We start from the raw sequence: 25421 nt of genomic DNA on the forward strand, positions 1-25421 counted from the left end.
AAATTCATGAAGACACACTACAAAAATTATAAGTTAAATGTCTTTCTGATTTGTAGAGATAAACTAGTAAACTATTTATTAGTGTTAATGTGTTATAGCTAATAAATATATTTTCAGAGTTGAACAGCAGAAAAAGCTGTTATTTTTTACAATTCAGTGTATTTATACTATTTTGTATGAAAATTTAATTTTGAAGAACAGCTAATCTGGATACTAATTGCTTAAATATAAATTTGTGGGTCCATTATGACTTAAATGACACTTTCTTGAGATTACATTTGTATGCAGTGTTACAGATTCCAATTCTATAAGGAATCCTTAAGCTTCCTAATTCAAAGTCATTAATAAGAGGTGGCTTAAGTTTTATTACATGTTCACATGGCTATCTGAAGTATTTTAGAAGGAACACATTAGAAATAAATAGCAACAAATGCCGAATGTTTTCTCTAATATAAGGAGGCTGACTCATAGTGGGGTAGGGAGGGGGAGCATGGGAGGAATAGATGAATTCTAGATAGAGAAGAGGGGAGGGAGGAAAAGGGAGGGGGCAGGGGATTAGCAAGGATGGTGGAATGTGATGGTCATCATTATCCAAAGTACATGTATGAAGACATGAATTGTGTGTCAACCTGCTTTATATATAAACAGAGATATGAAAAATTGTGGTATATATGTGTAATAAGAATTGTAATGCAAAAAAAACCCCAAAGTACATGCATAAAGACATAAATTGGCATAAACACACTTTATATACAAAGATATGAAAAATTGTGGTATACATGTGTAATATGAATTGTAATGCATTGTGCTGTTGTGTATTTTAAAAAATAAAATCAATTAAATAAAAAAAGAAATAAATAGCAGAAGAAATATAAACTCCAATTTCAAATGTTCAACAATGAAAACCAGGTTTGATAGGTCCCTACCTTGGGATCAAAGTTAATGAAATAGGCTGTAGCAACTATTGTTACTATTACTAAATAGTAATAGGCATTTATTTTCATCCTTGCTAATTACTTTCATCCTTGCTAATCCCCTGCCCCCTACCTTCCCCTCCCTCCCCTCTTCCCTATCTTCCCTATCATTCCATTAAAATATTAATAAAAGTATCTATCCTAAGCTTTATGGGGGAATTTTCTAGCTAGCAATCACAATGTATAGAATTTTAACCTAAGATAATGCTGGTGGTCAACCCCTTTCATTTCTTCTAAAACATTAATGATATTATAGTTTTGATCTAGTCTTAATTATTTATTTTAAGCACAAATTCATTGGACAAATATTTATTAAGTACAGTCTATACAGTACATTCTGTACTTCTGAGTCTTTCCCCCATATACTAAATGATAACATGTCAAAATCTTCACAAGATATAAAATATTCCAAGCATGGTAATAGCATACTTACACACTTCCCTTGACATTCACACACAAAAGAGAAGGACATGAGGAAAGCAGTGCTAGTATCTCTTTCAACCAATATTTTACTTTTAATATTAGAAAAGAATATTCACAATGAGTGCTACAAGTAATAAGGGCAACTGAAGGCCAAAGTAGTTATTCTAAAACTAAGTTCATATTCAGTTTTGCCCAGACATCCTGATAGTATAATGAAGTCAACACTTTGGAATTCACTGATATCTAGAATGAACAAGATCTGAGTGTGAAGAGTTTCAACATAACAAATGTTTCCTCCATTAGAAAAATCTGGAACCAATTCAAGTGGACTTCTGAATATTCATTTTTGTCCACAGTAGCTTTCAAAAGCTGTTTTTCCCTCTACAGCCCAAATTCTTTGGAACATTGGGAAAGACCAACTATTTCAAAGAGGGATACCAAAGCGCAAAAGGCCAAGAATCCCTAGTGATGTTTTTATGAAACAGAAAACGGATTACCTAAACATTTAAGCCAAACTGGTCTTTCCTTCTTGAAAGTCCTGTTTTGTGGCATTTTTTTGTTGTTTTCTCTTGATTATTGCCAGTCAAGATGAAGCAAACTTAAGTTCCTTACATTTACTGCTTCATAGAAGTTCTCTTGATTAAAATAATAGATACATCATCAAGGAAGCAAATATAAAAATGGTTTCTTTTTTTTTCCTTAAAATATCTGGAAATGTATGTCTGTGGCTCACTAGGAAAGACTAAATCAGTACTGTATGCTCCTTTAAGATGTCATTATGTTTCTAACTAGCCTTTAAAGTTAAAACCTAGTCTGTTTTAGAATAGACAGTACTGGTAAGATGTTTTTTAAATCAATGGTTCTAAACATTTTGTGTTTCTACAAATCGTATTTTGTGGGGAAGGGTGGTGGCGAGGAGATGACCAAAATCACATTTTACCATTATCATTTTATAAGCCAATAAAAGAAATGCAAGCATATAATCAGGTATAGTAAATTGCATTTCTGCTCTGCACTACCAAATATTTCAGTTGTAGGCCCCCCCACCCTGATACAAAGGATTAAACCCAGGGCACTCTACCATTGAGCTACATCCCCAGCCCTTTTCATTTGTTTATTTATTTTTATTTTGAAACATGGTCTTGCTAAATTGCTGAAGTTGTCCTCAAACTTTCAATCCTCCTGCCTCAGCCTCCCAGTCTCTGGGATTAAGGTGTGCACCACAATGCCCTGCCTGGCTTCGAAGACAAACTTCATCAGGGAATGGATGACTGACTTGCTAATAGTATATACAAAATATCTTTGGCAAATGGAGTCCCCAGGAAAATCAAACACACTAGGGAAATAGTGTTCAAATGGTCACAGATGAATAATTTGTCCATGACATATCACACTTACAGGTTAGCAATTTTTAGAATTGTAATAAAATTAGAATTGTTATAAAAATACCTTGTTTTAAAAAATACCATGTCCATGACATGTCACGCTACAGGTTAGCAATTTTTAGAATTTTTATAAAAAATACCTAGTGTGGGCTGGGGATATAGCTCAGTTGGTAGAGTGCTTGCCTCATGTGCACAAGGCCCTGGGTTCAATCCCCAGCACCTCCAAAAAAAAAAAAAAAAAAAAAATACCTAGTGTTACCTGAACTATTCTGACATCCACTAGTGATTATGTTTAGTATATCATTAAGAAACCAAGAGCTAGATCAGCAATTCTCCAATTTTCTGGTCTCAGGAACCCTTTATGCTCTTTAAAGTTATTGAGGGCCTCAATGTTTGCTTATGTAGATTATTTCTATTGATACAAGATTAGAATTTAACAGTGTGCAATTTTAAAAATATTAATCAATTCATTAAAATATCATAGACACACACCAATATAATTAACATAATTTTATTAAAAATTAATATATTTTCAAAAAAGTACAATAAAGAAGAGTGGCATTGTCATTTGGACAGTTTTTTTATGGGGGGGACAGGGCAGATGGGGGGATTGAACCCAGTGGTGCTCAACCACTGAGCCACGTCCCCAGCCCTTTTTATTTTTTTATATTTTGAGACAGGATTTCACTAAGTTGCCTTGCCTAACAAGTTGCCTTTCTAAGTTACTGAGGCTGGCTTTGAACTTGCAGTCCTTCTGCCTCAGCCTCCCAAAGGTGCTGAGATTACAGGCATGTGCCACTACCCGTGGCCAGGCAATCCTTTTTAATATCACACATAATAGAAGACAGGTAAATAAGGCTGGATGTTCATATCTGCCTTTGCTTTAGTTCTACTGTGTTATTTTATTTGAGGCATATGAAGTAAATTTTTATTCACATATACAATTGGAAAGTTAAGTGGTGTCTTAAAAGAATTTTCATTAGCTGTAAATATTCTTTGATACTACATTAAAACTCAATGGTTTCTCTAAACATTAGGTTCAAAGTAGAATTTGAAGCCATATCAATGAACTCTTTCTACTTAGTTAAATGAAAACCTATTGGTCTAACTTGTAGGCTGAATGGATCTTTTATTCATCCATAATTTTGTAATATTATGCTTGGTCATTTGGAAAATATTGGTTCACTGAGTAATGTAGATCTTCTAAGTGGTGACTCATTTCTAGACTATATGATATCAAAAAATAAATTGGTTATTAATATCACCATTGATCTCATCAGAAAAGTCTAAGCATTAGGAAATTATCAAGTCACATGGTGGGTAAAAGTTTTCAAAATTTTCTAATTTTTGTTTGAAAACTGATGTAATGAACAACAAACACAGTCAGTTGTTTTTCTTGAAATGACAGGTTCATTTTTCATTTTTACAAAAGGTCTTCCAAATACATAAGTCTGAATAGCTATTGTCAGCAGGTCTTCAAGTTAAAAGAAGTTGTTTGAAGAAAGCAGCTAGTTCAGCTGACAACTGTGTCACACAAGTGCTTTTTCTTGAGAAATATCATACTTTGGTGTGCTGTGGAAGTGCATTATGCCTAGTTCCCATTTCATCACACAAAAATATACCTATATGTAAGTTGTAAAGGGTAGAGATTTAATAAAATTAACTATTCTTACTGATTCATCAAGGACATTCTTATGTAAAAGTGGCATTTTCTTTTCCCTATAAGTGCATGGGGGTAGAGACTATAATTAATAGTCTGGTGTCCCATATTAATTGGTTTTAAGATGACAGCAGTGTTACCATTGCTTTTACATCATCTATGTAAATATCAACATAGTGAATAAAGTAAATAATGGCCAAATATTATTACAAAAGTAGTTTTAATATCATGGACCCTTGAGAGAATCTCAGAGACCCAGAAGTTCTTAGATCACAATTTAAGAACTTTTGGGCTGGGTTAATTATCCTCAAACTTTAATTTGAATGAGAATTTCCTGGAAAACTTGTTAAAATATTGAGCTTCCTGGGATCTATTCTCTGTTTCAATATGTCTTGGGTGGGGCATGGAAATTTATAGGTTAACAGGTTCTGTGAGTTACTTTGCTACATGTGGCCTGTGGACAATACTTTGAGAAATATCAGGGTGATGCATGCACAAGGCCCTGGGTTCTAATCCTCAGCACCACAAAAGAAAACAAGAACTTTTAAAGGGCTGGGAATATAGCTCAGTTGCTCAGTTGGTAGACTGCTTGCCTTGCATGCACAAGTCCCTCGGTTTTAATCCCCAACACCACAAAGAGAGAGAGAGAGAGAGAGAGAGAGAGAGAGAGAGAGAGAGAGAGAGAGAAAGAAATATATTGGAATATTGGACTGAAGTTTAATTATAGTTTGATTTTATAGTCATGGAATTTCAAGATGGTTGTCCAGTTATTTTGTCCAGACCAATGCCAATCCTTTATCATGCATAGAAAAACTCTTGACAATAGAATTATTTTGGTTTATCAAAAGTAATGAACTTCACATAGAGAGATTTGAAAATTAGCCATACCTATGTTTGAAAGTCACATCTTATTCTTTTCCTGATCTAATAAATTTCTATTGTCATTAATATCTCTTGCCTAAATGTCCATTAATGAACTTCTATTGGGCTCCAAGTTACTAGTCTTAGCCCTCTAATTCATTCTCTTTGTGGCCATCAGAGAAATTTTTCAGAGGGGAAAATACTCATATTATTATTGTGCTAAAGGCTCTTTAAAAGTTCCATTCCATCTACAGAATAAAATTCAACCTCCTTTTATAAGTTCTTGACCCATCTGGTTTAGTTGTTCCACTTTTATACTGTCTAATACAGGCTTCCCTTGCAGTTATCTGGTTTATTTGTCTTCACTAACCTCTGAACTTCTTCGGGTTAAGGACTGTGTCTTTCATCACTGTATCCACAACATCTAGCAGAGTAAGTGGAATGTAACATAAAAATATTTGTCAAATAAATGTTTGATGAATGTAATTTTAAGTACAGTAGCCCCATCTTACCCATGGTTTCACTTTCTGCAGTTTCAGCTACCATCAGTCCAAAAATATTACATGGAAAACCCCAGAAATAAATGAGAAATTTTAAATAACTTTTATTATAATTATTGTGATAATTTTTCTCTTACTATTAGTTATTGCTGTTAATATCTTACTATGTCTAATTTATAAGTTAAATTTTATCATGGGTAATGTATATACAGGAAAAAACATACTATATATAGGGTTCAATATTATCTGAGGTTTAAGGCATAAATGCAACATCTTAGAATCAAGGATGGGGGGAGAAACCTATAGTATGCTAGATTTCATATAATTTGAATTAATTCAAACTGAAAAACAAATTTATACTTTAAAGATAATTGTAATGAACAGAGTCCAAGGTGCACCTCCTCCCTACATAGAAGGATGGCATATCTGGACAGGATATGTCCTACTACAGCAAGGAAATATGATATATACAGACAAAACGTTATATACTCATCCTTCTCTATAGATCTTGTTTAGTGTGATGCTTACTGCCACAGTGCTGAATCTGTTAAATTGACCCACCTCAGTTTCAGATTTATGTTCAGATGCTAGGACACATGCTGATTTAGTTCTAAGTTCAAATTAGAACAGAGTCATTCTGGTTCTCTAGGAGACTGATGGCATTTGGGCACTTAGGGGAAGAGCAGCTGGAACAGGTTGAGTCTCTATAAAACTTTAAATTGTGTTGCTACTAAAAAAAAAAGAAAATAACAAGACACTCCATTGTAAAAAGTTATAGAATATATGTCATTTAATTAATAATAGGATATTCTGTAAATACATTACAATTTTTTTTGCTAAGATTCTCTACCTTTCTTTTGTTTTAGCAGTACTGAAAAATGAACCCAGGGGTGCTCTACCATTGAGCTATATCCCCAGCACGTTTTAGTTTTTATTTTGAGATGGGGTCTCACTAAGTTGCTGAGGCTAGCCTAGAACTTGTGATCCAATTGCTTCAGCCTCCCTGAGTTGGGGGGTTACAAGCATGTGACCACACCCTTCTTATGCTAATTTTTTCTATTGTAGTTTTGTTTTGTGGTGGTAAGGGTCCTAGAAACTAAATCCATCATTTGCTGTTGTTACTTGTTAATGTTTTCTGAAGGAATGATAGTAAACTCTACATCATCAACATATTCAATCCCTTGGGATAATAAATTTTGCAATATCCAGAGCTCTTCAGAATCTGATAATAATATCTGATGGTGCAAGATGAAGCAACTGCTGACTAACAAGATAAATACAACAGACTAAAATAATTAAAAAGATATTATTTGTTGAGCAGTAAAAATAAGGTAAATGGAAGACTTATGGATTTCAGGAAAAGAAAACTTAAATGAATATTTGGAATTTGGTGATGTTTTTGTCTTGTATTCATAGTTTCTGTTTTCCTATATTGTAAAGCCTTGGGAAGAAGAATTCCACTGAATAAATTGTTGCTCTATCAAGGTAAAAACATACAGGCACAGAATTAGGTCATAATCTAGACTTATAATGAAACTGGGACGTGGCCTCCACCATTTGCCCCTTTATTCTCAACCTTTTAGCCCAGGTAGAACTAGTATAAGAATGCACAGAAGATACATGCACTCTGTACCTTAAATGTTGTCCAACTCTATACAGTGCCATTTTTGTGTAGATTTGAGAATCCTACCTGAATTGCTATTTGAGTGCCAGACTTGTGTTAGCGTGCTTTGTGTCACTGTGACAAAATACCTGTGATAAAAAACTTAAAAGGAGGAATGATTCATATTGGCTTATGGTTCCAGAGGGTTTAGTCCATGACTGTTTGGCCCCATTGTTTTGAGGCCTGGGGCAAGGCAGAATATGAGGGCAGGGAGTGGTGGGAGGGGAGGCTTCTCACCTCATGTAGGCCATGAAGCAGAGAGAGACAGGAAGGGGCTGAGGTCCCAAAATTCCCTTCAAGTGACCTCACTTTTTTCTATTCATTCTTACCTCTGAATAATGACATAGGCTGGTGACTAAGCCTTGAGTGATGGTCTTTCTGGTGGACATTTGAGATCCAAATCATAACACACACTAAAATGCCATTATTATAAAAAATACAATAGAGACTGAAAATGCAGGCTCTTTGGAAGGAGAGGACTATATTATCTTTCTTTACCTATTTGCTCAGTCCTTTCCTCCTAACAATATCTAGCAGAGTACTAGTCATAAATGGGAGTTGAAACTTTTTGTTAATTCTGGAATCTCATTTTGTATGCATCCTCTTCAGAAATAGTTTGTAATAGGAAGATTAGACTGAAAATTCCATTTACTATTAAAGTTAGAAAGAATATTCTGTTGAGAGATAAGGTATTCATTTTGTCCTGGCCCATAGGTGCAGAAGTTACCATAATCTAATTAGTAAGTATTACATTAGGTATCCATAGAGAAAATAAGAACTTAGTGTGCCTTTCTTCACAACTTTTGGTATCATTCAGGTACCAAAAAAAAAAAGTAAGAAAGAATTATTATTGCCAGGTGTGGTGGCATCAGCTATAATCCCAGTAACTTGGAAGATTAAGGCAGTAAGATCACAAGTTCTAGGCCAGCCTGGGCAATTTTGGGAGACTCTATTTTAAAATGAAATGAAATGAAATGAAATGAAATGAAAGAAAGAAAGAAAGAAAGAAAGAAAGAAAGAAAGAAAGAAAGAAAGAAAGAAAGAGAAAGAAAGAGAGAAAGGAAGGAAGGAAGGAAGGAAGGAAGGAAGGAAGGAAGGAAGGAAGGAAGGGGCTGGAGATGTAGCTCTGTGGTAGAGGGCCCCTGGGTTCAATTTATAGTACCAGGGAAAAAAGAACATTCTACTACTTGAGTATATTACATTTCTTTCTGTATGAAATATAAAAGCTAGTTTCTGCACTCCAGCCCACACACTAATAATAAAAGCAAACACAAACTTATCTCACCTGTGTTTTTATTTTTTTTTCATTAAATTGTCTCTGAAAGTCAATAAAGAGAATAAAACTCAACTGTAGATCTATGCTTTGAAGTTTTATTAACCTGACATAAAACGTACAAAGAAATATAACTAAATGTCTGTCATCACAGTTGAAAACATTCTGTTCTTATCATAGTTGAGGAAACTCTATTGGTTTAGTCACTCCCTGACACTGACAAATCTTTGATACTATTAAAATATGAGGCCAGCCTAAATACACAACAAAATGAAACAAAAAACAAAATATAAAAGGAAGAAATTGTCAAGTGCATGGTAGTCAGTACTTCTTAAATTATATTTCAAATGCTAAGTGTTTGGAGATAAAAATTGTTCTATAGATAAATAAGTTCAGAAAATAAAGCATTCCATAAAGTTATATCTGGTTTCTTTAGCATTTTAGAGGCTTCCAGAAGTACTACAATGATATGCATTGCCAAGACTGGTCTATAGATGAGGGTAGGAGGAAGGTAAGCTATTCTCTACTGTTATGGTTTGAATATGTGGTATCCCTCAAAAGGTCATATATGAAACAATGCAAGAATATTCAGAGGTGAAATGATCAAATTATGAGAGCTGTAACTTAACTGGTGGATTAATCCACTTGATTGGATTAACTGGGTAGTAAGTGTAGGTGGGTAGGGTATGGCTGGAGGAGGTAGGTAACAGGGGTATGACTTTGGAGTTTGTATTTTGTCCCTGGTAAGGAAAGCTATGCTTCTTGGTTGACATATTGGGCAAGAGCTATGGAGTTGGCTGTCTGTGGACTGAACTTCTGAAATAAGTCAAATGAGTCAAAATAAACTTTTCCTCCCATAAGTTGTTCTTATTAGATCTTTTGGTCATAGTGATGAAAAACTGACTAAAACATCTATGTACCAGGATGTGTACTAAGTGCTTTCTCTATATTATCTATTTTAGCTCTCATCATAACCCCATGAGGCAGATGCAATTATCATTCTCCATTCTATCTGGGAAAAGACTTGAGTTTTAAAGAGATTAATTTGGCAAGGGTCACAAAGCTATTACATGATGCAGTTGGGATTCATATTAAACTTCATCTGAGTTCTATGTTACTTCTCTACTACCATGCTAACAAGAGGGTCATGGTCATCTGCCATTTCTATTGTTGGAGTATAAAATCTTAATTTTAAAGCTTTGCCATTGCTTAAAATGGAAATACACAGGAGAGAAGAAAGATAAGATAGTTGTTTCCATTTCTTGATTGTGTGATTTATCTCTACATTTCTCAGGAACTTCTGAGAAAAAAATAGCAATATGGATATCACAGTTCTTTTCTACTTCTGCATATAAAACTATTACATATTTCAAAGTGTGGTGGTGAATAGCTATAATAGCCAAAGGGGAATTATTATGTTTAGTAGCAAAACTATTAGAGGCAAAAAGTTCAAGAGAACTAACGTTGACTAATTGCTCACAAAAGGCCAAATGCTTTATTTCTAACATCATGGAAAGTAGATATTATTATGCCACTTTTTATGAACAAGATAAATGAAGTACCGGTTAGTAACCTGACCAAGATCATATATTTATTTACTTGGTAGTGCTAGAATTCAAGTTAAGCAGTGTGACTCAAGGACACTATACTCCCATTGTAATATGACATATACCAATTGCAAATGGAACACAATTGCCTTTGGTACAATAGACAGAAATGAAAATAGAGCAATCTTGTAGCTTTCTTTAATTTCAAATGATAATTTGTTGGCTTTAATCATATTACTTGAGATAAATCAATTCCCTTGTCTTGTCTGCCACTTCAACCAAAAGGCATTAGCTAGAGAGGGACAGCACAAAGGGAGGGATTTGGGGGTTGGGGCAAGAGTGATTTTACATTGGTCAGTTTCCATCTCTCTCACATATCTTGCTTGTCCTGTTGTCAAAATGAAATGGTGGTGGTGGTGGAGGTAAAAAGAATTTGACTGAAACACCCTTATTAAAACTTCTTTACAACAGAGTTAAATAGAGATTGCTCATGGCTCTGTGAATGAAAACTTCACACAAATATTCTTCTAGCCTTCATCCAAGTGGCTGCTGAAATTCTCTAAAATGAGAAAAGATGTACTTGAAAATTTACTGATGGCTAACTAACTACAAATCAAAGTTAAGATATATTTGTAAAACTTTTAAGAACATTATAAATGTTATAAAATAAATAATGTCTTCTGAAACCATCATAGATTAGGAAAACAAAATGCAGAGTCCTTAAGGTGAAATACATGGAAAATGTGAGGTGGGACACTGGTCAACATGACAAAAAGATTGAATAACTAGAGAAAACTACACCAGTGTGGTTGGGAAGAATATAATGAACTATACTTCATAGGGCTATCATAATGGACAGTAACCAGAATGGAAATACTAATGGGCTGTGTTTCAGGAATTTATTTTTAAGCTAGTAGTTTGGAACTAGAGACAATACATTTTGCCATAGTAAAGTTGCTAAACTGTTTGGGTTTCCAAAGAGCCCACACATTATTGCATGTGAAAATACGTTGAGGACTGAAATTGCAAAGCAAGTAGAAATTATTATTTAACTCAAATTTGTCATATAACTTTTCAAAAAACAATATCATTATAATCCCAAACAAACAAAAGCAATTAATATTTATCTTGAATACTGGAATATGAGAAAATGCATATTTAATCAGGAGGATTACATGGTTGACTGGAGGTTTTTGAGATTATGTGGCTGAGTTAGAGATATATTCAAGGTCATTAGATATTGAGAGCATTGGTTTGTCATATTGTTTAATTTCACTTCAAAAGAAGTAGGTACAGGGCGGGGATGTGGCTCAAGCGGTAGCGTGCTCGCCTGGCATGCGTGCGGCCCGGGTTCGATCCCCAGCACCACATACAAACAAAGATGTTGTGTCCGCTGAAAAAACTAAAAAATAAATATATAAAATAATCTTATAAAAAAAAAGAAGTAGGTACAGTGGTGCATGCCTGTAATCTCAGAACTTGGGGAGGCTGAGGCAGGAGGATCACCAATTTTGAGACCAGACTCAGGAACTTAGCTAGACCCTGAGTCAAAATAAAAAAGAAAAAGGGCTGGGGATGTAGCTCAGTGGTAGAGTGCCCCTAGGTTCAATCCCCAGTATCTCTCACCATCAAAAAAATGATATGAAATCACACCGAAGGGAGCACAACATTTTTGATGGAGAAAGGGCTCTGGCAGAGAGAAAAAGACAGAAACACACACACACACACACACACACACACACACACACACACAGAGAGAGGGGGAGAGAGAGAGAGAGAGAGAGAGAGAGAGAGAGAGAGAGAGAGAGAAAGAAAGAATTTGTGTGTATACACACATGCGTGTAAGAGTACCTAAGGTAGAATTTACCAAGTTGTGAAAGGCAGAGTAAGGGGGTAGAAGAGCAGGACACAAAAAGCATCTTGAGATAAAAAGAAGTGGTACCAAAGCAATCTTTGAATCTGATAGTTGCTTATGTGAACAATCGACTGATGGAGTTTCATATTAATTTCAAGGGAAATTAATAATTGATTCAATTTTAATGAGCTTATATGTTTAATATATCATTAATAAAGTAAAATTAAGAACATCATGAAATCCTCTTGGTGCCCTCATTCTAGCCAAATTTCCTTCTTTTTTCCTAGAATGACAAAGCTACCATCACCAGGCAAATCCAGTGTCTCTTGAGAAAAAAATCACCAATATATTGAATTCTTTATACCAAATTGTTACATTTAGGATTAATCTGAAAATTATAAAATATAATGGATACTAAGGGTTCTAGTAAGGTTAAATAGGCCTGTTCTAAGAAAAAAACAAAAATACAAAGAAAGGAGAGGTACATTTCTGTGTGTGTGAAGGAGAAAAAAGATACAAATAATGATTCAATGGGTAAAGAAAAAAAGAAGTGCTCCATATTAAAATAGGAAGAGTCAGTCCTTAAAATTCTTTATTGTTCAAGGCCCATTTTACATATGAAGAAACTAATTAGTGTTAACAAGAAAGGATCACACTAAACAATTATATGGGCTGCATATATTCAAAAGGTCAAAGCAATTCTTAACTGTTCATAATAGCCTGTAAATCATTTCTATTAGCAGATATGCTTTGTTCTTGTTGCTACAGTCACATTGTTAACATTTTCTTCAGGTTTGTCTACACTATTTGAGTATTTATGGATTTTTAAAAATAATAGATTTTTCTGATCATAAGTGTAAAACATTCTAGGAAATTCAGAAAAATAATACTGAAGAGAAAAATAATCATCCATAATTTTGCCAACAATGTTAACATTATGGTGTATTTTCTTTTTAAAAAACTAAAACATTATTAGTTGCAGGCAGCATTTAACCAAATCATGTCAATATTTTGTCTGGAACGATAAGTTAATGTCTAGAGAGAATCAAAAACACATAAACGAGTAAATCCCAGTACTGTAATTCTTCAAAAAAGGTCAAAATGAATACAGTTAACTCAAAGTCACAGATTTGTACCTAACTTGATCATTCAAGTGTTAAAACCAAGTAATCCACAACCAGATTCTGAACCTAATAACCTTCATCAAGTCTTGTTTCCCACAATTCAGCATGAATCACCAAACTTTCTTTTCGTAAGAATTCAATACTGTAGTGAGCCTATTGGCAAATTCAAGCAGTAGCTACACACCGTGATGCATAGAAGGACATGCACACTGCTTGAAAAGAAAAGAACAGGAAATGGAATAATAACAAAGAGCCCTTGTGTACTGCTTTGCCTGTAGAACTCCAAGGTGGGTGTTGTACAGCCATGTGTGGCAACTCTGAACTGGCTTAGTAACTGCCTCAAAAAAATGCACGTGCTCTGTGCTTGATAATAACTCCCTACAGCAAGCAGCTGTGGATCACCATTGTAACATAGCCCCAGTGCAGTGAAGTACACTGTTTCTGTGGGCAAACGGGCTTCTATCACAATGTTACAAGAGGTCATTCCCTCAGGAGACAAAGTTGGTAATTGTGCTGCATCAAAAATTCTTCACATTGGGGTGCAAGGTTATCTTCTGGGCTTGGGAGTTTCTATTTCTTGAGTTGGGTGTTCATTATACAGGTGTTTTCACTTTGTGAAATCCATTGAGCTCTGAACTATAGATTTATGTACCTTTTTGCTGCATGTAATACTGCAAAAAAAATCATGTATGCAAAAATTATTCATTCTCAGAAAATGTGCAGTATCCTATCAAATAAACTTTGGGGAAAACCCTAAGAATAGTTTACAGTTCAGTGGCCATCATGACTTTTTAAAAAGACACTTTAGTCAATGAGGTGCTACTTAAGCAACAAGGAAACTGGTGGCATTCCTCAGTTCTGAAAAAGTTATCACTCTAATGCCATCCATTTCCCTGCAAATTCCATGATTTTGTCGTTTTTTAGTGCTGCGTAATACTCCATTGTGTATAAATGCCACATTTTTTTATCCATTCATCTATTGAAGGGCATCTAGGTTGATTCCAGAGTCTAGCTATTGTGAATTGTGCTGCTATGAACATCAATGTGGCAGTATCCCTATAGTATGCTCTTTCAAGGTCCTCAGGGAATAGTCCGAGAAGGGAAATAGCTGGGTCAAATGGTGGTTCCATTCCCAGCTTTCCCAGGAATCTCCATACTGCTTTCCATATTGGCCTCACCAATTTGCAGTCCCACCAACAATGTACAAGTGTACCCTTTTCCCCACCTCGCCAGCACTTATTGTTGTTTGACTTCCTAATGGCTGCCAATCTTACTGGAGTGAGATGGTATCTTAGGGTAGTTTTGATTTGCATTTCTCTGACTGCTAGCGATGGTGAGCATTTTTTCATGTACTTATTGATTGATTGTATGTCCTCTTCTGAGAAGTGTCTGTTCAGGTGAGGGGAAAGGGGAAAAACAAAAAAACAAGGGAGAGAATTGAATAACAGCAGATGGGGTAGAGAGGGAAGATGGGAGGGGAGGGGAGGGGAGGGGGGATAGTAGGGGATAGGAAAGGTAGCAGAATACAACAGTCACTAATATGGCATTATGTAAAAATGTGGATGTGTAACCCATGTGATTCTGCAACTTGTATTTGGGGTAAAAATGGGAGTTCATAACCCACTTGAATCAAATGTATGAAAGATGATATGTCATGAGCTTTGTAATGTTTTGAACAACCAATAAAAAAATAAAATAAACTACAAATATCAAGACAGGAAAAAAAAAGTTATCACTTATGGGAATATTGTGAGAAGAGAAAATAAAGCACAATTGGTAACCAAATATTTCAAAAGACCAATGCCACAAAGGCAATGCAAATGGGATTAGACCAGACCACATTTATGGATAGTAAGTATATATATTCTTTTCTTTTTACTGGTTCTTTTTAGCTATCCACAACATTCATTTTGACAAAATTATAAAAGCATGGAATATAATTTGTTCTAATTCAGTCCCCAGTATTTCCCCTTCCTCTCCCCTCTTCCCTCCCCCTTTTCTCTTCTCTCCACTCCATTGATCTCTCTGTTATTTATATTGTTTTAACTAGTGTCTTTTGGACATACAAAGGTCAAACGTTTTCTCTGATATACAGAAGCTAATCCCAAATAAGGTGGGGGGAGGATAAAAAATAATATATTTTGATATAAACTTCTGTTGAACAAATTTTTGTCTTATATGCCCCAAATCATACTCCTTCCCATCAGATTGTCATACTTCCTTTTTTGCTAGCTAATGGAAGAGAGGTTCAGTCCCTAACCCTCAGTCAATGGCCATGAAAACCATTTTTCTATCTTTAATCACACAAGGAAGGCTTACAATCAAAAGCACTGGGTGTGATAATGGAGTGCAGTAGATAGAGTACATACAGTTCTTTAAATTATACACATACACAAAGAGAGAGAAAAAGATGACAATAAAATGCTAAAAAGTGGCCATAGTTACAGATTTGTAGGTCATCTTTTAATTTTTCTGTATTTTCTTAATACTACATTAGTACTCATGAAAAATTCATCATCATGATAAAAGTAAAATACAAAGCTATACCTATGCCTGGAAAAAAGTTAAGAAGGAATATGAATAATGTTTGTCTCTGTGTTTTAGAGTTATGGGTAACTTTTAATTATACTTTTCTATATTTTCCAAGTTCCCTATAACAAGGATAATTACCTTTAAAAATCAGAAGATAACTGAGAAAATGTCCTTACTCCCCTCTCTTTACTCATTTGATTGGAAACAGACATTAAATGTAGCATTCTGTATTCTGAATGGGGGAAAGTTCTTTATATACTTAGAAAACAATCTGGTGATCAAGCTATATTTTCCATTTTTAAAAATAAAAAGACGGTGTTCTCTTTTATATTAATGAGGTTCAATGCTCATCACTGTGTTCAATGGAAGTATATTAATTGGAGACATAAATTGAAGGCTGTTGTAAATAGTTTCTTTTTTGGCGGGATGCTAGGGATTGAACTCGGGGCACTTGACCACTGAGCCACATCCCCCGCCCTATTTTGTATTTTACTTTGAGACATGGTGTCATTGAGTTGCTTAGTGTCTTGCTTTTACTGTGAGTTCAAAGCCATTTGAACTCACGGTCATCCTGCCTCAGCCTCCTGATCTGCTGGGATTACAGGTGTATGCCACTGTGCCCAGCTCTGTAAATAGTTTTAAAAACATCAAAAAGCATAGTGAGAGCTCAATTTAAAAACTCTAAAAACATATTTCACTATTTCCTTGTTATATAGGTCATTTTGTCATTAAATATCCATATAACTTGCCCATGACAATTGTTATGGTTTGGATGTGAGGTGTCCCCCAAAAGCTCATGTGTGTGACAATACAAGAAGGTTCAGAGAAAAAATGATTGGGTTGTGAGAACCTTAACCTAATAAGTGAATTAGTCCCCTGACAGGGATTAACTGAGTGGTAAATGAAGACAGGTAGGGTGTGGCTGGAGGAGGTGGGCACTGGGGGCATGTTTTGGGGTATATATTTTGTATCTGGTGTGTGGATTCTCTCTCTCTGCTTCTTGATCATAATATAAGCCACTTCCCTGTACCACACACTTGCTGCCATGATGCTCTGGCTCACCTCAGCCCCCAAGGAATGAAGTTGGCTATCTATGGACTGAGACTCTGAAACCATGAGCCCCCAAATAAACTTTCCCTCCTCTAATTGTTCTTGCCAGGTTGTTCGGTCCTAGCAATGAAAAAGCTGATTAAAATAAAATAATGGTGGTCACTACAGAAATTAGGGAGCCCATAATCTTGAAATATTTGTATACTTTTATTGTATGTTCTTCTTCTTCCTCCTCCTAGATTTTTCTACATTCCTAAATAGGGCAGGTACTTTACCTTCATTATTTTGTATTATTCAAACAGGAAGAACAATACACAGCAGTCAGTAGATCCTTGATAAATAGTCAATGGTCTGAATTCTAATCCCTTTCCTTAGATACTTTTCTATTGACTCTTATGATCATCTAGCATTAGAATTCTTAGGTGTTTTAAGGCAACTCAACAACTATTTCTAGAATATATCCAAACAAAGATCCCTATGGGGAATCTGAAGATTAACCAAACATTAAAATGATTACAATCCAGTAAGAAGGTAAAATAATCTAGTAAGAAAGTAAAGAAGTTGGGCTGGGGATGTGGCTCAAGCGGTAGCGCGCTCGCCTGGCATGCATGCAGCCCGGGTTCGATCCTCAGCATCACATACAAACAAAGATGTTGTGTCTGCTGAAAACTAAAAAGTAAATATTAAAAAATTCTCTCTCTCTCTTTTTAAAAATGAAGAAAATAAAGAAGTAACTATCAGCAAAATGCATAAAGTACACTAAGAGATCAAGTGCCATTATGATCAAAAAGATCACTTTGTTTTGTGTGTGAGCTGTAGTGGGAAGAGAGAAAAAAAAGAATTGTATAGAAACACCTCATATTGCAACCTATAAATGTGTGTAAATTGTTATGTTTCAATTAAAATAAAACACAACTAAAATTTTTAAATTAAAAAAAAAGGCTTGAAAGCCAAGGAAAGTTTTGTTTTGAACTTTGAAGAATGGGTGAATTTTTGAAAAGTACAACTGAAAGAAGGGATGTATAGGCAACAGCAGAAGTACAAGCAAAGTAATAATAATGGGAAAGGATAGAGAATGTTTAGGGAACAATATGAGAGAAGAGGTACATAAAGAGAGAAGTTTGTGACCAGATAATTAAGAGTCTTGTATGATAAGCTGAGCAATGTAGTCTAAACTTTGAGTAATGGTACCTATGTGATCAGAGCTGTGTTCTGAATGGCAATATGGAGGAAGAACTGTATACAAGGAGAAAATGACTGGAGCAAGGAGACCAAATAGGAGTCTAAAAATTTTTCCCCCATGAAAAAACAAAGGAACTGAAAGTATGGTGATAACAGTTGCAAGGGAGAATGGGACATGTGTGAGAATATTGAAAGTGATAGAATCAACTGGATGTGGTAGCTAGCTACTTTTTTAAGGGGGAAATAATAGGGGTATGGAATGCAAAGGAGAAATGTTAAATGAATGGTTTAATAAAATACCAGAAATGAAAAAAGAAAAAAAAAGAAAGGCCACAGAAGGAAGAAACTGCTTGGGAGAGTTTCAAAGGAGTGGCCAATAATTTTAAATACAGTACTGCAGAGATACCAAGAAGAATACATCTGGAAATGGATTCGGGAATGTTATTTGACATGAGTGAATCATCACCACCCAATCCCTTTTGATCCTCTTGTGAGCCTCTTACTATAGTAAAAAACGTTCTGTTCTAAGTCAATGTCCTAGAATAAAAGCTAAATGTAAGAGTTGAGAAGAGACTCAGATAGTGATAAAGAAGTGTAATGTTCTTTGTGAGTGGAAAGAAGATTGGTCACTTAAGGAAAAGCAGTTGTATAAGAAAAGAATGACAAACCTAGAAGGGCCCCCCCCAATTTTTTCTTTATAAAAATTCAGTCTATTCAACCTGTTTCTAAATGGTCCACATTATGACTTTGAGGAATGTGGACTTTAAGTACTCCAGGTATTTATTTTCAAATTACGTTCTGATGTAGGATGCAATTTTCATTTTTTTCTGAAATACATTTAACTATTTTAACTGTGATTAAAAATAGTATCTTCCTATATGACAGATACTGCACTGACACTTTATCTACATTATCTCATTTAATCCTAGCAACCTTATGAGGCAATTTTATTATTGTGCCCATCTTATATATTAGAAAACTGAGAAGGAAAATCATTGGCCTATAAATTTAAAAATACTAAACCCTTATTATATATATTAGCCCAATTCCTTAACTAATCTGCTCTACTATCTTTCAACAATGCAAATAAGTAACTTTTTTTTTTTGGTTTGGTTTTTCTTTTTCTTTTTTTTTTCATAAGTAACTTTTATATATAAAACTGTATCTCATTGGAGGCCGCCAAATCATTAAATTACACTGTTCATTCACTTTTTTTTTTTTAAACAGCCGTTAGGAATAATGCTTCTCTGGCTACCCCTTTGCATATGTTTCAAATTCTTGTAAATGTGTCATGGATTATAAAGGCTGTATCTTGCATGGGTCTTTCAATAAATTCATGCCTGCACATGTTGACTCAAGGAAAATTGTACAAGCAAGTACACACACCACTTCAACCCCGAGGCTGTGCTCAATTAGACAGCAGGCAAGGCTCAGGCCCATCTGCTCAGAGTAAGAACAGTTAGTTGCGCAACAACAAGAGCATGCTTAATGTGTCTGATCATGACAATCTACATTTTAGATGGCTTTAGTGCTTACTCTAAGTTTTGGCTGCTTTTTAATCTGATTTTCATATTTAAGATAAGAACTTTGAATAATAATTAAACTTTGAAACTAAATTTCCTTCCAGGTTTCTGAATCCATTTGACTGAAAAAATGTATGTATATCCAGAGATTCCAAGGCAAACTGTTAATGAATATCTATCATTTGTAATTATCTGTATGAAGCAAGAGTTGCTGAATACATTGCCATCAAAATGAAACACAGAAATTCCATGGGTGGATGCTACATCACAACTACCTTTTATGAAATTTTGGTATACATAAAAACAGCCTTGTTTTCCAAATTTATTGACCTTACACAGTGGAGTTTCTCTCTACTATACAAAAAATGTGGAGCAACTGTTCTAAATCAGTTAGTTCTATTGCTTCAAACAAATGTATCTTCATGATCAAAGGATTGTGATAAGTGAGAGTGTGGAAACTCAGCACAAACTGGAACAAAGGACAAACAATTCAAGTGCAGGCCCCTGTGAGAGTGGGTAAAGATTGATTCTGTAAACAAAAAAGACAGCAATGGCTTCTCCACATTTGGTGACCCCTATTTAACTTGCAACAATATATCTCGAGTTAATACTTAAACCTCAGTCTTACCTCTCTGCCACTACAATCCAAGACAAATTATTTTTGACCAGACATTAAAAGGAACCCCTAGGTTTACTCTTAGGAGTGAATAAATAATACAGCACTTTGCAAACAAATATTCAATAACACAAGTGGAGGAAATGCAAAGTAATTTCCCCCCACCCATGTTGAAAAGTAGTTTCTCCAGGAGTTCAAGGGAGAAATGCGATTCTAAACCCCAAGTAATTTGCCAGTTTTTTGGTTAGTTGGCTTAATGGCAATATTTGCTATCACCATCATCTTAGATAATAATAAGTTTTCAAAGTATCAAAATACCTTTGTGAATGGAGTTAAGCAATCAGTATTTAGGGCTTTATTCATACATGATATCCTGAAACACAATAGGCATAATTAGGTTTCCAGTGCTTATGTTTTTCCTACTACACCATACTGCCTTTCAATAAAGTGTAAAATATATATATAATGTCTAGCACATAGTAGGAGCTCAACAAAAGGTAATTTTATTGCCTCCTGAAACTATCAGATAAATGTCCTTAACAGAAGTGGAAGAAAAATAGTCGAAGTGGGAACTCTCTAATAAAAGAATACGCTTCAATTACAAATCATTCATGCAAATGAATCCCATTTGGAGAAGACAAAGTCAAACCCTTGTGTTTTAGACAGAAAACTGAAATGTAAAGCATTTAAAATTTAATAAAACTTATTATTCACTTTTACTGGAATTTAAATGTAATTTCATTCTAATTGTTGGATTATCAACCAAAGAAATATAGTTTGCTGCTATAATCAACATGCTAAATCTAAGAATCACAGCTTTTTAGAGCTAAAAGGGATCTTAGAGTTCATTTAATTCACTTTTATCTCTGCACACTCTGTCAAACTGGCCTCCACCCTTTACACCTCTATGTTTTCATCTGACACGTGAGTAACTTGTACAAGGTCATGAAGCTGAGAGAGGCAAAGAGGGGGCTAAAGGAACTCAATCTTCTCAGTTCCAGTTTAGTGCTGTTTCCACCCAGCCACTCAATAAGAACTTTCCAGGCAAATCCTATCATACTGCTTTTAGAAAAACACAAATCCTCTAGCTGTTAAATAAGCAGATTTATCTCTTCAGTGACTCCTAGAAGGCTAATCCATATCAGCTAACCTTTACTGAGAGTGAATAATCTGTTATACTGTCTTAGACTCAAGTTTTATTTCATTTTATTCTCAAGGCAAACCTGTAGATAAGTTTTTCCTTATTAATCATTCCCATTCGAATGTTGAGTGCATCCAGACTCAAAGACTTCAAATAAGTTGCCCAAGGTTAGAAGACTAGGAAGCAATGAGCAGAAATTTGAATCAAGGTCTGATCTGAGGCCCAGCTTTTAACCACCACCATATACTACTATTGCATGTCTCTTCCTTTTTCTCCTCCTTTTTTTAATCTGTCCTTTGGGGTCTAGGATTACTATATACATATAGGATATTTGTGATTAGGTATTATTACCTAATCACAAATAGGGAAGTTTCTGGAAGGATTACTGAAGGGGAAAAACAATAACCTACACCAGCTCTACAAATTTAAGAACTACCTGGACTACTTTACAAAGTCTAGGCCCTTGCTATCCTCATGAATAATAAACCTCTTTCTTTCTCAGTAACTTTAATCACCTGTTTTGGAACTCAATAACTGAAATCAGATTTTTCAAAGACAAATAAAAGCACTGATACCAACAATCTTTTTGGGATCTAAGACCATGGGGCAGAGAACCCAAGAGCTAAGCAAAGTTTCCACCAAAATTTCAATGGGGTTAAGAGGGCACAGTAACACACTCTTGTACCTGATACCTAGGAAACACGGAGAGAAAAATAAGAAGAGAGGCGAGGAAATCTGTCGTACAGCAAAAAGTGAGGAAGAGATTTCCAGATGATCTTCTCCATAGTAGTTTAAAAGCCAGTGCCCACCGCCACTTAATCCAAGGCAAGGCAGCCTTGTGAAACACCAGGAAAAGGCGATGCGAAGAGAGCAAACAGTCCTCAATTCGCCTACCTCCGCACCTCATTTGTCTTACCCTTTTCCACCAGAGAGGCAAATTCTAAAGGATTTTTTTCCGCCCAACCCCCACGCCTGGTGAATCTCGGGGAGGAGGACCCTGCCCCACTCAGCGGGGGCAAAGGGGGCACCCATTTTCCTTCAGAACAAGGGGATAGGGAAAGGAGGGCACTGAGGAAAATAGGAGAAACTGGCCATGGCAAAGGTTTGAAGGGGTGCAATTTAGTAGCTGCACTCACCCGGGTGAGACATGGGGATGACCTCATTGCGGGTCCCCGGGAAGTTAAAGATGACAGCTCCAGACGCCCCTCTCTCATAAGCCAGATGGATCTTGTCTGCGAAGGTGCAGCCCCCACCACGTTGGATGAGGGCCAACCAAGAGACTTGAACGGTGCTTCCCCAAACCGTGGGCACCGTGAAATTCGTGTGCGGGTTACAGGCGTTGAGCGCCCCGGGCCCGTCGGGAGGTACCAGGACCCCAGCCACAGGCTCCAGCGGCGAGTCCTGGCCGTACACGCCCTCTTCGCTCAGCTCCCACACGGTGCGGTTCACTCCTGTGTGCGGAACCCGCCAGGACACGTTGAGGTACGCGGTCCACACAGCTTCGGCCCCCCGGGAGCCGGGGGCATGCGGACTCAGAGCCAGTAGGAAGCACCATGCCAGCAATCTGGAAGAGCCGCAGCCACCACGGCAGGAGACCCCGGCCCCGGGTGGCGGCCCCATGGCGCGCGCGCGCTTCACGGTTCCCTAGGGCCCCTTGCACGCACTCTCTGGGCACTTGGCAGGACCCTGGCCTGGACCAGGTGCGATCCAGGTGGGGGACGGGCAAAGTGGGACTGATGCACCGTGAGCTAGGTCTGAGCCTAGAGGCACGTAGCGTCCGTAAAGAGGTTGCAGCAGACGCAGCTCGAGAAAGCTCCAGTTCTCGCTACTGCTGTGGCCGCGTCGGGCTCTGGGGCTTTTGCATGAAGCTCCGCCCAGCCGACTGGGGGTAGAGGTGGCTGGGCGGGAGGAAAGGACACTGCGGGATCCGCCTCTTAAAAGGGTAACAGGATAGGAAGGCATTACAGTGGGCTCTGAGCTTGTGTGGCCAGGTGTGTCGCGTCGTTTTATGAAAAATGGACAGGCGAGGGACTCTAGAATCTGCAAACATTCAATCTTTCTGATAGGATTCGAGTCAGTTTTGAACTGCAGGAATACCTCTTTCCCTCCAAACATTTGCTAAAGGGCATTTTGAGATTACGGAGCCAGAATGTGAAAGTACTACTAAAAAGAAGCAGATCCCATGGGTCTGAGTTGTAGTCAAGAGAATTTGGGTAGGTGGGTGGTGCTGGAGAGGATGAGCCAGTTCTTGTTACCCAATTTTACTGGCCTCAAATGGCACCTTTCTCCTTTCCTTCTCCTAACAGGCGTCATACGTATGTACTTCCTTCCTATCCTTACCCCAGACTAAATGTACTGCATCAGATACCTCTTCTAAAAGTAAAATTGGTCTTCACAAAAGAATTACTGTTTTCACATACCTCAAAACCAATCCTTTTTTCTTCCCCATCCATAAATCAAGTTTACCCCTGCACCATTCATGACCTTAACTACATCATCCTTTCTCCTTTTCCCACTAACAGAAAGGAGTCTGACCCATCTAGGCCAATTCACCTATGTCATTATTGCATTATGATTTATCCCTAGTTAAGTGTACAATTTCTATTTACTGTGTCAATTATTACATTTACTAGGCAATCAATAATATGCACTAAAGCTGAATTAATACATCTTGTGTCTGGCCACTATGAATAACTTCTGATTCTGGGTAACTTAGTTCTTTGTGCCCCAATTTCCTCATCATCTGTAAAATGGGAATAATAATGACCTAATGTATACAGTGGTTCAAATAATTGAGTTCATACATGTAAAGCATTTAGAATAGTGCTTAGCACAATGTAAAATGCTATGTTAAAAACTATTACTATCAAACAGGTTTAGGGACACAGTACATCTAAAATAAAGTTGTTACATTGAGGCAATAATCAGAGAAAATTATTTTTAGGATATTCAGTCTTAGCCACTTTTTAGTTTAAGGAAATATAATATTCTTAACCTACCCCGACATTTGTTAAATTCCCAATGAATCACTTCCCTCAATCCCTGACCCAGCCTTTACTTAATTAATATTATTCCCAAAGGTTAAGCATGGGACAATTCTACACTTGATATTCTTATGACTTTGGAGAAAGCTATAGGAAAAGTATCACCATACACCAAACAGCAACTAGAATATAAATAAATGGGCAATTTTGTGAAACATGAACCATGACAGTTGAAAGGGACTTTGGAGGTCAAGGGAGGGTAGGTAGCAGAGTACCCCTAATTATGGATGACATTAACATCTGAGATTAAAATGAACTAGAAGAAAAGAAATTAGTAAAATAAACCATCTCTAAGAAATGGTACAATTCCAGAAATTATCTGAATTTGTTGATGAAAAACACTGAAAATTAAATCAAGCAATATTACTTGGATGACAATCAACTACATTGTACTTTGAAGAAACAATGTATTCAAAAGAAAAGAAGTATTTTATAAAGTAATATATAAAATGAAATTTGAAAAAAATATTTATTAATGTGCATCCATTCATTATTTTCTTAAACAAAATGTATTGCATATCTGTTATGTCCTAGGGGCTAAACATTGGGATACAAAATCAAATAAGTGCTCTCATAAAGCTCTTAGATTAATTTGGATGAAAAAGACAAGTAAATTGATAATTGTATGCATATACTGTAAACATTATGATAGATGTATGCATAGGGCAGTAGTGGGAAATAGAGAAGAGTCACTTAACCCAGACTGGGAAATAAGGGAAAGCATCCCAGAGGAGGTTACATCTGTACTGCAAGGGTCAGTCTTTCTAGGCAGAGAACAACACAAGGAAAGGCAGTGAGATATAAAACAGAAAATGTTGGGAAAGTACAATTACAATAAGCCTTGTAATTGTAAAATGGTTGGAACCTAGACTACAAGAGGAAGGATAGTAAGAGATAAAGTTGGAGAGGTCATAAGGTCCAGTTTTGGACAGTCCTTTGGGTAAAGCTAGAAATTTGTACTTTATACTGAACCAAAATGTAATATAATCAGGGACACACATACACATATGAATATATATATATATATATATATATATATATATATATATGAAAAAATATCAGATTTGA

The 25421-nt window shown here is 36.1% G+C and overlaps 1 protein-coding gene and 1 non-coding gene across 3 annotated transcripts in view; one reads left to right on the forward strand and one right to left on the reverse strand.

The window, feature by feature from the left end:
- Positions 1-25421, reverse strand: part of Rnf128 (ring finger protein 128) — a 97655-nt gene that overhangs the window by 36974 nt on the left and 35260 nt on the right. The window contains exon 1 of one of the 2 annotated variants that reach the window (XM_026402651.2): positions 22446-23155. The exons of the other annotated variant lie outside the window; for it this stretch is intronic. Within the exon in view, the coding sequence (XP_026258436.1) occupies positions 22446-22929 (484 nt within the window). The 5' untranslated portion in view covers positions 22930-23155. Of the gene's footprint in view, positions 1-22445; positions 23156-25421 lie in introns of those variants that run through there. 2 annotated transcript variants of the gene reach the window in all.
- Positions 2935-3007, forward strand: Trnam-cau (transfer RNA methionine (anticodon CAU)). The gene has a single exon. It is a non-coding gene; the product is annotated as a tRNA-Met (tRNA).

This window comes from Urocitellus parryii, chromosome X, assembly GCF_045843805.1.
Source record: "Urocitellus parryii isolate mUroPar1 chromosome X, mUroPar1.hap1, whole genome shotgun sequence".
In the NCBI taxonomy this organism is placed as follows: domain Eukaryota; kingdom Metazoa; phylum Chordata; class Mammalia; order Rodentia; family Sciuridae; genus Urocitellus; species Urocitellus parryii.